The 13,374-nt window shown below is 42.2% G+C and overlaps 1 protein-coding gene across 11 annotated transcripts in view; it reads right to left on the bottom strand.

Moving 5' to 3' along the window:
- The window catches only part of GPATCH8 (G-patch domain containing 8), a 92,790-nt gene that overhangs the window by 32,861 nt on the left and 46,555 nt on the right, over positions 1 to 13,374 (bottom strand). For all 11 annotated transcript variants that reach the window (XM_055131793.1, XM_055131797.1, XM_055131796.1 and 8 more), the window contains 2 exons: positions 12,651 to 12,718; positions 11,052 to 11,138 (listed from right to left, as the gene is read on the bottom strand). In XM_055131793.1, coding sequence (XP_054987768.1) covers positions 11,052 to 11,138; positions 12,651 to 12,718 — 155 coding nt within the window. The remainder of the gene's footprint in view (positions 1 to 11,051; positions 11,139 to 12,650; positions 12,719 to 13,374) is intronic.

Here is a 13,374-nt window from a genome sequence, read left to right as displayed (position 1 = left end):
TACTTGACTCAGAATGAATTAGTACTGTCTACTCCTTTATTTTGCCTATTGTTATTATAAGGGCTTATTTGTTCTTATTTTGGAACCTGAACCAGTCATGTTCAGACTCACTCCTGACTTTGCACTCAGGAATTATTCTGAGTGCAGTGCTCAGGGGCCATATGAGATGCCAGGTGATTGAACCTAGGTTGGCTGTGCACAAGGCAAGTACCCTACCCACTGTACTGTTGCTCCAGCCCCTATTTTCCTTTTTTACAAATGGTTTTACAGCGGCTCGACAGATAGCACAGAAGGTAAGATGCTTGCCTTGCACGCAGCTCACTCGATTTGATCTCTGGTCTACTATGTGGTCCACTCAGCTCCGCCAGAAGCTATCTCTGCACAGAACCAGGAGTAAGCCCTAAGCACTGCTGCATGTGGCCCAAAAACAAAAAGAGTGATGGATTTACAGTGTGTTTTGTATCCCTAAAAGTATATTGCTTAGTTTTACATGTTTCTGAACTTTGTAAAGAATTATATTTCCTGGTATACAAATATTAAGGTTTCTCAGCTGCAGCTTTTGATTTTTTTCAAACCATTCTTTCATGGGTTGTTATTTTCAGTTGGGATCTGAACTTGTCCTAGGCAAAGATCAGTCAGAAAGGCTGAGTGTGCCCTCGACATTAGGTCTTTCTTCACACTGTGTACATGTGAATGAGTTAACTGGACAGTAATTCGGAACCACATAAGCTGCCAGCATCACAGGCACCCTGGAGCCATGAGCCCTTTCTTTTTATTGTCAGTTACCTGTTGTAACTCAGGTTCAGGAATTCTAGGGTGAAGTCCTGCATCGCGGTCCAGTTTGGCAGCTTCCCTTGTGGTCTTCCCATGCCTGAGCATGCAGCTTATCTCTCACCTTCTCCCTCTCCTCCCCTTCTCATCTCCATTCCTTTTACTCTGCTGGTTATACCTCTCATGTTGAGTTTCAAAAGGTCTAATGAGTAACCATGTCATGTTCTCAGAGAGAATGCTCATGTGTGCTTTGTGAAATTTATATATATTAAAAACATATATATATATGTGTGTGTGTGTGCTGTCATATAGCCAATTGACCAATATATGGAGGCTTAGAGTCCCCTCAAGAGAGGCCAAAGTAAAGGCCAATATACAGGGGGTTAGAGTCCCCTTGAGGGCTGAAGCAGGTAGGGCATTTGCCTTGTATGAGGCCGATCCGGGTTCAATTCCTCTGCCCCTCTCGGAGATCCTGGTAAGCTACCTGTGGTGTATTCAATATGCCAAAAACAGTAACAAGTCTCACGATGGAGACATTACTGGTGCCCGCTCGAGCAAATGGATGACAGGGATACAGTGATATATGTACATATATATATATGTGTGTGTGTGTATATATATATATACATATATATATATGCATACACATATGTATTTTTGCCTTTTGGGTCACACCCGGCGATGCACAGGGGTCACTACTGGCTCATGCACTCAGGAATCACCCCTGGCGGTGCTCAGGGGACAATATGGGATGCTGGGATTTGAACTCGGGTTGGCTGAGTGCAAGGCAAATGCCCTACCCGCTGTGCTATCACTCCAGCCCCCATCACTGTCACTGTCACTGTCATCCTGTTGCTCATCGATCTGCTCCAGCGGGCACCATTAACGTCTCTCAATGTGAGACTTATTGTTACTGCTTTTGGCATATCCAATACGCCACAGGTAGCTTGCCAGGCTCTGCCGTGCGGGCGTGATACTCTCGGTAGCTTGCCGGGCTCTCCGAGAGGGCCAGCCCCCATATATATATATATATTTTTTTTTGGGGGGGGTCCACACCTGGCAGTACTCATGGCTTTACTTGTGGCTCTGCACTCAGATCACTCTTGGGTGGGCTCACCAGGAATGACCACTCCAGGGAACTGTATAGGGTGCTGGGGATCAAACTCAGATCTGCATGCAAGACAAACGTCCTATCCATTATACTGTGGGTGTGGGTGTGTATGTGTATGTATTTAATATCTATATATATGTTATATATATATATTTCTTAAATCAAGTTAAGGTAACTTGTTCTATTGTAGGGTTGAATTGTTAACGAATGATTAAATGTTACCATACTGCTTTTTCTCAGTAAATTTTTCTCTTTAGGTAAATTTTACTCATTAGGTAAATTTTACTGATACATTTTATAATATTAGATCATTCTTGTATTCATGTTTTAATACCAGTTTGAAGTGATTTGTTCTGCTTTTGATTATTAGTATTTTGTTCATGACCTGAATTCATATTCATGAGTTAGAGTGCCTGCTACTTAATTCTTGCCAGGTTTTAATATCAGTATTGCACTGGAGGGGACTGGAGAGATAGGCCAGTGGGTAAAGCACTTGCCTTGCATGTGGCCAGTGGCCACTTACCTTACAGCTCCATCCCTGATACCTCCCCTGAGCACAGAATCAGGAGTAAACCCTAAGCAATGGCCATGTAGCTAAAAATAAATTTGGTGCTCTTTCCTTTTTGTTTGTTTTTGGGCCATACCTGTTAGTACTCTAGGGAATCATAATGTGGTGGTGGGGATTAAATCTACATTGACTATGTGAAAGGCTTCACAGACTGTTACCATCTCTCGCTGACTTCCCCGCTTTTTTTTTCGTTTTGTTTTGTTCTGGTAATGCTCAGGAATTACTTCTGCTGGTGCTTGGGAGACCATATGGGATGCCATGATCAAACCCTGCTCGGCTGAGAGTAAGGCACATACCCTACCTGCTATGCTATACTTTCACTTTGGCCCCTCTCTAATCCGATTTCTTTTCTTTTTTCAACTGTACAATGATTTGTACACATACAGAATTAGTTTTTGTTGGAGGTCTTTAAAATTCCCTTCCATCATCGTACAAGTATTTTTTTAAATTTTATATAATAATTTGTTGCCTCCAGATGCAAGAAATTGAATTAATTATAGACCTTGGTTTTATTATGTTTGTGAGTTAGCAAATTTTATTAGCATAATACTGCATATTGCTTCCTTACCTTTTAACTTTATTATGCATCACTCCACCTCTATTTCTAAAAGTTTTTGCATTCATACCTTCCCTCCATGAGATTTTTCATTTTTATTTTCAAAGAACTTTTTTTGGTTGAGCCTATTCTTTGAATTTGTTTTCATTATTAATTACTGCTTTTTACTGTTTTATTTTCTCTTTGCTAATTTATTTATTTAATTTTGTGCTTTTTGGATCACACCTTGCAGTGCTCAGAGATTCCTCCTGGCTCTGAACTCAGGGCTCATTCCTGGCAGTGCTCTGGGGACCATACGGGATGCCAGAGATAGAACCCAAGTCATCTGCGTGCAAGGCAAATGCCCTACCTGCTGTACTATCTCCGATCCCCTCTAATTTTTTTTTGGGGGGGTTGGCTTTTGGGGCCACACCTAGTGATGCTCAGGAGTTACTCCTGGCTCTGCATGCAGGAATTAATCCTGGTGATGCTCGGGGGATCATATGGGATGCCAAGGATCAAACCCGGGTCAGCTGTGTGCAAGGCAAACACAGTACTACCCGCTGTACGATTGCTCCGGCTCCTAATTTATTTTTCATGTGTGTGTCTGTGTGTTAGAACCAGCTGGTGGTAATCAGGGATAGTTCTTGGTGATGCTCAGGGGTTATGCCTGGCTTTGCACTTAGGAATCACTCTTTTTGTGTGTGGAGGGGGGCTTTTTGGGTCACACTCAGTGATGCTCAGGGGTTAGTCCTGGCTCTGCACTCAGGAATTACTCCTAGTGGTGCTTGGGGGGTGGCGAGGACCATATGGGATGCTGTTTGAACCCAGGGTCAGCCTCCAGCAAGGCATGCGCCTTACCCACTGTACTAACTCTCTGGTCCTTTTTCTAATTTCTTAAGTTACATACTTAAATGTCAACACATTGTCACTTTTTAAAAAACAATCATTGCAAACTATAATTTTCTTTTCATTGTCATTTCAGTTCTATCTTATGAATTGAGATATGTCATTTCATCACTTTGCGCCCTCCCTCCCTTTTTTGCTTTTTTACTGTTGCAGTATCTGGGGTCACACATTTGGTTGCAGTATATGTGCACATGCTTGCTGGAGGTCACTCTCTTTAGTGGTGGTGCTGGCACAGACTTGGCTCTGTGTCAGAGATCAAACATTAAGTGTACTCTTGGTTCCCCAAGCAACACAGGAATAATTCCTGAGTGCAAAGCCAGAAGTATATCTGAGCATCGCTGAGTGTAGCCAAAACCTCCACCCCCCCCCCGCCCCTCTCCCCCAAAGTTTCATAGGTCATCTGTCACTATGTAAAATATCCTTTCCTCTTCTCACTTCCTATTAGACCAAGTAAAGTCAGTATAATCTTTGGTTTCAGTTATGTTGCACTAGGAATATTCTCATTCATTTAGGATTTGGGGGGGTTCCAGCTGGCTGTGCTTAAGGACCACTCCTTGGTCACTCCAGTAACCCTCTCCACTGTGCTATCGCTCTGGCCCTGAGAATACGTGCTTTATATGTGTGAACCTCTGTGACAACAAAATTCAACTCCTGGCTTCCTGATACTACAGGCAAAACAACAATAACAAACACTAACTCCTCATTCCTCCCTCTCCCAAGTCCCTGGCAACAAAGCAAGCCTGAAAACTTATCCCATTAAGATCTGAAACAGATGTCATTCTGGGTTTGATTCCCAAAAGGAGGGGAGGAGAGGGGAGAAAAAAAAACAAACAGATGTCTTCCCTACTCTAGCATAAGGGTTCTTTTCCCATCACATCCATTCAACACTCTACTTCTTGTCTGTGGGATTAGATGGAAAATAGAAAGGTTACGGGATTAAGGAGATGAGTTACAGGACTAGAATGTAAGATTTAATTCTGGGTGCACCCTGGGTATTGCCCTCCAAAAAAAGATAGAGATAAGGGTCTTGGGGAGACGGGAATTAAGCTGCCTTCCATGTGGCTGACCAGGTTTAATCTCCTGCACTGCACGGTCCCTTGAGCATGGGGGTGCCCACCCAAGCATACATCTAGGAGCAGCTGCAGAGCATGGAAGGGTGTGGACCAAATCCCTCCCCCAGAAGAGATACAGAATGAAAAACTTTTTATTTACTGATAATGTATGTAATAAACCTTAAAGAATTCTTATACATTATTTGCACTATTAAGTTTAGCAAAGACCTTAGGATATAAGATCAATATCTAAAACTCACAAAAATTAGGAGCAGAAAGAGTGCAGCAGGGAAGGCACTCGCCTTGCAGACACCCAACCTGGGTGTGATCCCCAGCTTCCATATGGCCCCCCAAGTCCCACCAGGAGTACCTCTTGATCACAGACCCAGGAATTAATCCTGTCACCAAGTGTGGCACCAACACAAACAAAAACAAACCAAAAAAACCTCGCAAAAGTTAGAAAATGAAGCTCTTAGGATCATATTTAATAAGGTATAGAACTTAGGGATCTGGGGCTAGAGAGAAAGTACAGTGGGTAGGACATTTCCTTGTATGTGGCTGGCCCAGGTTCAATCCCCGGCATCCCATATGCTCTCCCGAACAACACCAGGAGTAAATTCTGAGAGCAGAGCCAGGAGTAACCCCTGAGCACTGCTTGGTATACCCCCCGCACATACACCCAAGAAACAAAACCAAAACGCTTCCAATACCTTAGGGAACAGAGAGAAAAGCACAAGGGTTAAGATGCATGCCCTGCACATGACTGACCTTGGTCATGGCTCTGGCACCCACATGAGACACCAGAGAGATGACTCATGCCCTACCTAGAGGTCCCCAGCACAGCAGGGTTGACTGTGCAATCAGCCCCCTCAGGGTCCTTGCAAGGCCCTACCCTTTCTACAAAACTTGATCTGAAGAAACAAAAAAACACCATACGTGCAAAGCAAACATCCTACCTAAGATGCTGACCACGTGAAAGGTAAGCATCCTCAGCCCTAAACTATCTTTTTGGCCCCTCTTTTGATAGCTGTTGTATTTTGGCCCAAACCAAGCAGTGTCAGGGCTTACTACTAGCTCTGCGTTCAGGGATCACTCCTGGGGGGACCATATGGGGTACCGGGGATTGAACCCTGGTCAGTTGCAAGCAAGGCAAGTGCCCCATCTCCAAGTATTATTAAATGCTGATTTAATGTCATTAACCCAGTGGTCACTGAGAAGCAAACTATATGAAATGTTTTTGTATTTTCTCTAACCTTAACATTTTCATTTTGGTAATTGCTTTTCTTATTTCAGTAAGCATTGTTAAAACAGGACTTTTTGGAGGTGCTACACTTGCTCAGGGCTGACATCTGGCTCTGCACTCAGGGATCACTCCTGGAGGAGATCAGGTGGCCATAGAAAGTTCTAAATCAGAACGTTCAAATGGGATATAATTTCAGGGAGGGAAAAGAACTTCAAAATGTTATATAATCATATGAGGCTGTAAATTGTTTAGCCATTTAATTTGTCATTCTATGGTAAATTTTAACTTGAAAAAGAATTAAAATGCATTCTTTTAAATGTTTTTATTTCCAGGAGTCAGAGATGTAGATCGAGAGGCAGAGTTCACGCTTCATATGTTTTCAATCATGAGCACTTCCCTCCATGCTCCAAGAGGATATTTCCACAGTATTATCAACTAAATCTGTTTTTTCCCATTACTTCTAAGGATGTGCTCAACTCATACTTCCTGAGTTTTTATGTGCCAAGCATGTGCTAAATACAATAATACAAAGTCTTTCTTCCCTCAAGGTTCCTTTTTTATCATTATCGTAGTCAGACAGATGAACAATTTATAGTATTTTTTAAAATAAATCTTTATACAAATCTTTAAATTTCTATTGAAGAGTATGGCAAAAGTTAAAACAAATACAATATTTATTTAAACTGGAAAATAGGAAAGGTGGTTTCTAATGAGAGAGAAATATTTAAACTAAGGCATAATGGGTAAAATCTTGTATCATAATAATAATTATTATTGCTTTTTGGGTCACATCTGGCAATGCTCAGGGGTTATGTCTGGCTCTGAATTCAGGGATTACTCCTGGCCGTGTTTCAGGAACCATATGGGATGCCGGGGATTGAACCCGGGTTGGCCGCATGCAAGTTAAATGCCCTACCCGCTATACTATCACTCTGGCCCCTGTATCATCATTATTACCATGTTTAAGGATAGTGTGTAGACAGAAAGGGTGAAAACTGGTCAAAGTCAAAAATGGGGTCAACAAAGTTATCTATACAAAAGTAGCAAGCTTGAAAAAAAGAACCTAAGAAAGTGAAGTCTAAAAAAAAGGGGGAAAAATATCTAAAAATGAGCAGTCACGGGGCTGGAAAGAGTACACTTGAGTAGGGGGCTTGCTTGCACACAGCTGACTGGGCTTGATGCTCGGAATCCCAGATGGTCCCAAGTCCTGCTAGGAGTGATCCCTGAATGCAGAGCCAGGAGCAAGCACTGAGCACAATGGGGTGTAGCCCCAAAACAAAAACATTAAAAAAGGGGGGAGGGCTAGAGAGATGGCACAGCAGGTAGGGCGTTTGTCTTGCATGCACCCGACCTGGGTTCGATTCCCAGCATCCCAAAAACTTTACATGTTTTTATAGTTTATGGCTTCTCCCAATCTTCTCTCAATGGTCTGTCTCCTTATGTATTCTGCAGTTTTAATTTTTAGTCATTTTAATATTTTTTTGGTTTCTTAGTTGTTGTTTTTTTTTGGGGGGGGGTTGGGTACCCCAGGCAGTGCTGGTGCTAGGGTTTTCTCCTGGCTCTGGGAGCTGGGATCACTCCTGACAGGTAAAGAACCATGTGAGGGTACTGGGGATCAAAATCAGGTTGGCTGCACACAGGCAAATATCCTAGATGCTGTACTATCTTTCCGGCCCCTGATTTCTTTATTTTCTGTGGAAGTTTCTCTTATCCTGGCTTTAGGGGGAGATGAATTTCTACGGAGCAGACCCATATGTACTACTGCTCCAGCCCCTGGGAGGTTAATTTTCTAACTTTTGTTGTTGACATATAAAGATTTAAATCTATGGCTTAGTGGGTTGGAGAGATATGCTTCGCATTCAAGAGTCTTGGATTTGATCTCGAGCAAGACACGGTCCTCTGAATACTGCACCAGGAATGGGCCCTGAGCACCACTGGGCATATGCCTCCTAAAAGAAATATATAAATTTATGACTTTCTATTTGGCATCCTCCCTAACTTGTTATACATTTAATACTATGTACATGATTATACCTACAGAAAGTTTTATCTCATATCACTATGTTTCTGCTTATCACCTTATTCTACTTAGGATAGCCAGCAAAATAATAAAAGCACCAGATGTCCCTGTTATGTCTCCAAACCTCAAAAAAGAAAGCATGCAACTTTTTTTCTTTTTGGGTCACACCTAGCTATGCACAGGGGTTACTCCTGGCTCTGCACTAAGGAATTACTCCTGGCAATGTGCTCAGGGGACCATATGGGATGCTGGGAATCAAACCCGGGTTGGCCGTGTGCAAGGCAAACGCCCTCCCTGCTGTGCTATCGCTCCAGCCCCTTGTTCAGTATTAAGTATGACTACAATGTGGCTATTTACCCTCTCCCCTTGGTTTCTGCGCCACATCTGGTTGTTCTTGAGGACCCTTATGTTGTGCTGGGGATCAAGTTTCATGGCTGCATGCAGGGAAATAGCCTTAATTCCTTTATTATCCCACCAACCCTCAAAAAGATTTCTTTTTTCCAGACTCCTCTGGAGAGAGAGTACAGCAGTTAAGGTGCTTGCCTTGAGCGTCGCCATGCAGCCAGATTCAGGTCGATCTTTAGAACCAAATACAGCCACCAGGGGTCACACATGAGCACAGAACCAGAAAGCTTTAAGCACTGCCAGGCATATCCCCCAAGCTCCCAAAAAGATGTACGTAGGCTGCTTTTGAATTATTTCACTTAAATATGTTGATATCTGGTTTACAATCCAGGATATCGCAATATCTTTTGTTTAAATATCCCACAAATGTTTAGGTACAGAGTCCTATAAAACCATTCGGTGAGATTTGTTTATATTCAAAGGGCTGCAGCAATAGTATAGCAGGTAGGGTGCTGGCCTTGCACGCGGCCAGCCCAGGTTCAATCCCTGGCATCCCATATGGTCCACGGAGCCCCTGGAGTGATCCTGAGTGCAGAGGCAGGAGCAACCCTTGAGCACCACCAGGTGTGACCCAAAAGCAAACAAAAAATGTTGTTCAAAATTTCCAAGTAGTGGGGCTGGAGCGATAGCACAGCGGGTAGGGCGTTTGCCTTGCACGCAGCCGACCCGGGTTCGAATCCCAGCATCCCATATGGTCCCCTGAGCACCGCCAGGGGTGATTCCTGAGTGCATGAGCCAGGAGTGATCCCTGTGCATCGCCGGGTGTGACCCAAAAAGCAAAAAAAAAAAAAAAAAATTTCCAAGTAGTGTTGATTTGTTTTTCTCTGCTGTTTCTATCAGTCCTCTGGAGTACATTAGTATCTGCAGATGCTCTGGCAGGTTTAACATCTCTCCTTGCAGTTCTACTAGTTTCCACTTTATGCATAATTCAGGGCAGAATTAACTTGGGAGGGAAGGATTTTGGTCCATATTCAGGGATGAGCTGGTGCAACTGCTGACTGCACAAAAGTGATCTCTGGTGACAATCAGCGAACCATATGTGGTGTAAGGACTTGAATCAGGATTGGTAGGATTGGCTCTAACCCCTGTAACTATGTCTGTCTCTAGTAGAACAGATTTCTATTTGGGGAAAAAAAAAAAATTCCTTTTCTGTCATCACTGGTATCATGAGCAAAGTAAGATTTTTAACTAAGTTAATTTCTTAAAATAATCTTAACTGGGACTGGAGAGATAGTACAAGTAGAAGGGCACTTGCCTTGCACACAGTCAACCTGGGTTTGATGCCTGGCACACCATATGGTCCCCAGAGCACTGCCAGAAGGCCTGAGTACTGCCGAGTGTGGCCCCAAAACAAAACAACAAAATATATAATCTTAACTAATCCCAATTTATTATCTTCAAATTTACCTATTTTGAGTTAAAGATAGGAATATCTTCAAAAACCATATTCCTTAGTAATTTCTCAAGGTTAATGTAGACCATGTTCTGAATTACAATTTTTCTCTAACTCACCCTGTAGTTAGAACCTCTCACTTCATTTGGGGATGGGGGAGGGGGCAGAGTGATTTTGCACACAGCTAGAATCAGGGCTTATTCCTGGCTCTGTACTCAGGGATCACTCCTGGTATATTTGGGGAATCATAATATTCGGTGCTGGGTATCAAACGTAAGTCAGTTGCATGCAAGGCCAATGTCTTATCCACTTGTACTATCTCCAGCCTTGATCCTCTTGTTATGCCACACTCAGTGCTCAGAGGTACTTATGCCTTGGTGCTCAGGGGCTGCTTCTGGCAGTACTTGGGGAAGGACGCAGTGCTGGGGACTTAACCCAGGCCTCCTGCCTATAAAATATGCACTCCATCCCATTAAGTAATCCTCTGTCCTAAATTCTTAAAAGAGAAAAAAAACTATTCCCAGTAACACCCTCCCCAATGAATCCAATAGGTCTCAAGCTCTCTAAGAATAAAAACTTTATTGTTAAACCTACTCTGTCCCGAGCATTGTACTTTCAAATATGAATTTAATCTTGCTGACAAATTTATGAAATATAAACACTACTGCTTTTATAGAGGCAATAAATAGGAACATTAACAGAAATTCTAAATCAAATACGTATCATATACATATCATCACCAATGTCAAAGAAATTCCTTCATCAAAAGAGTACTTTTTATCAAAAATAAACCCCTCCGGGGCTGGAGTGATAGCACAGCGGGTAGGGCATTTGCCTTGCACACGGCCGACCCGGGTTCAATTCCCAGCATCCCATATGGTTCCCTGAGCACCGCCAGGAGTAATTCCTGAGTGCAGAGCCAGGAGTAACCCCTGTGCATCGCCGGGTGTGACCCAAAAAGCGGAAAAAATAAATAAATAAATAAAAATAAGCCCCTCCTTCAGTGTAAATATCCCACATGCAAGAGTGACTTGATCTGAGTACCTTGTACTTTTGTCTCAACTCTTCTGTGTCTTCTTTTTCCACTTCTAGGACACGGCGCCGTTCGGTAGCATCTTCGGCATAATCGAGCTGAACAAAAATAGATATAATTAGTCTTAATTCCCAAGCAAACCCAAGTAGCTATTAAAAAAAAATCCTAAAAACTAATTGCATGGGCCAGAGAAATAGAACAATGGGTAGGTGCTTGCCTTGCATGCAATTGACCTGGGTTTCATCTCTGGCCCATATATGGTCCCTTGAGCAACTGCCAGAAGTGCAGAACCAGAAGTAAACCCTGAGCTCGGCCAGATATGTCCCCAAACAGGGGGAAAAAGAAACAAAAACACTCATTCCCACAACTAAAATATTGTATGGAAATAAAATAAACATTGTGGTCTGTTAAGCTCCCTGTAGCTCTATTGTCAACCCACGGGGAAAATACCAATTTACAAAATATGCTGTGTGCTCGTGATTTTAATGGGTGTACTTGTTGGGGCTTGTTCATTTTAGTTTAATATTCAAAGGAAAATACTGAACTTTATTCTATATTCAATGCCCCCAAATTAGATATATTTAGATAAATATTTATATTTATATAAATTAGAATAAAATATTTTAGACTTGAAAAGCAGGTGTCAGGTGACAAATACGCAGAGATCTCCAAGGGCAGAACTTCTACCACAGCATATATACTTACATGTAAGTGTCTCCTCAGTAGCACTTAGGAGCTTGGGACGCATCCCAATGATGCTCAGCCCTGCATGCTAGGCCTGACCATTAGGTGCCACTACCCACAGTGCCAAGTGAGGATAAAACTCAGGGCTCAGTGCACACCAACCAAGGTATTTCCCAGGACCCACATAACAAATACTTTAAGAGCTAAACAATACTACCTACAAAAATGAATGCAGGGAATACAGGGTCAACTATGGCATTATTTACTGCCTATCTTTCTGAAAGGGAGCATTAAGTGGTAATGTAAAAAAACATTTTTTTTAAAGCCAAGATGATCCAAGTTTAGGCAAAGCATGTACCAACTCAACCCAGTTTTGACCCCTGACATCACAGTCTCCCAAGCATCTCCCAGGCCCTAGAGGATCCTGAGCATCATTAGATGTAGCCTTGGTGGACTGCAGCAGCCCAAGTAGTAAACGTATCAGACAACCCTTGCACCAAATTGCTTGCCCGGCTGGCTGATTATCACCAAGGGTGGTGGGTTCAAGGTCCCCTAATTATTTTTTAATCTTCAAAGAAAAATATTAAAGCCAGGGCTGAAGTAATGATATAGGTGGGTAAGGCATTTGTCTTGCAAACATCAAACCTGAGTTCGACCCCCAGCATCCCATATGGTCCCCCAAGCACTGCCAGAAGTAGTTCATAAATGCTGAGTGCAGAGCCAGGAGTAACCCCTGGGAATCACTGTGTGTCCCCTAAAAACCAAAAAACAAAACAAAACGACAAAAAAAAGTTCTCACATTCTCTGAACATGGGCTCTCTCTTAAAAAAAATTACTTTAAATTAAAATCATATGCAATAGAAATATATTTTGCATTAGCATCTGAATTTGGAATATCAATATAAATATCTAAGAGAGCAATTTACCTCCATTTCCATGCGGCCCATGCCCATGACATCATACTTGACAACAATTGGAATGGGATCTGTTCTCCCTGTAACAGGAACACATTACCAAGGTAAGAGACAGGGCTAAGCCAACAGCTCACTTTACACATTGGGTTTGGGTGGTTAGAGATCTTGCCTTGGAGTGCAGAGACCAGAAAGCTACAGTGAACCAAACACAAGCCATTCTCACAGCTTACAACCAACCTACCTCTCCCAGTTTACACCCAACTTATCATCATGGTTGATCTTCCAGTTGGGGATAATTCCAGGTAATTACGACAAAACTAAAGTCATAAATAATGCAAAGCACTTCTAAACACTGGCACCAGCAGGTTAAGAGAAAAAAAGCTTTAGAAATTAATTTTTTGAAAGACCCCAAGTGACCTATTAAGAATCACTTCATTTTTACTAACATCTTTCCAGACATTTTAGAAACAGGTAATAAAGATCTCAAATGGGCATGTTTAAACAGAAAAAAAGTTTCCATACAATATGATGCAGGAAAAGTGTTACTGCAATTCTGTATGTTTAATAGTATCTTGTTTTCATGGTTGAAAATTAAATGGGGCTATAAAAAATTTCACACACACAAAAAATTAGCAGTTAATTACTTTTAAGAATTTTAAATAACAGTTTTTACTTTTAAACTGGTGCTCTAAGGTCCCATTTTCCAGAATGGATTTAATACTGGCTGTGACAACTG

The sequence above is a fragment of the Sorex araneus genome, chromosome 3 (genome assembly GCF_027595985.1).
Source record: "Sorex araneus isolate mSorAra2 chromosome 3, mSorAra2.pri, whole genome shotgun sequence".
Taxonomy (NCBI): Eukaryota; Metazoa; Chordata; class Mammalia; order Eulipotyphla; family Soricidae; genus Sorex; species Sorex araneus.
This window is presented reverse-complemented; position numbering and strand designations above follow the sequence as displayed.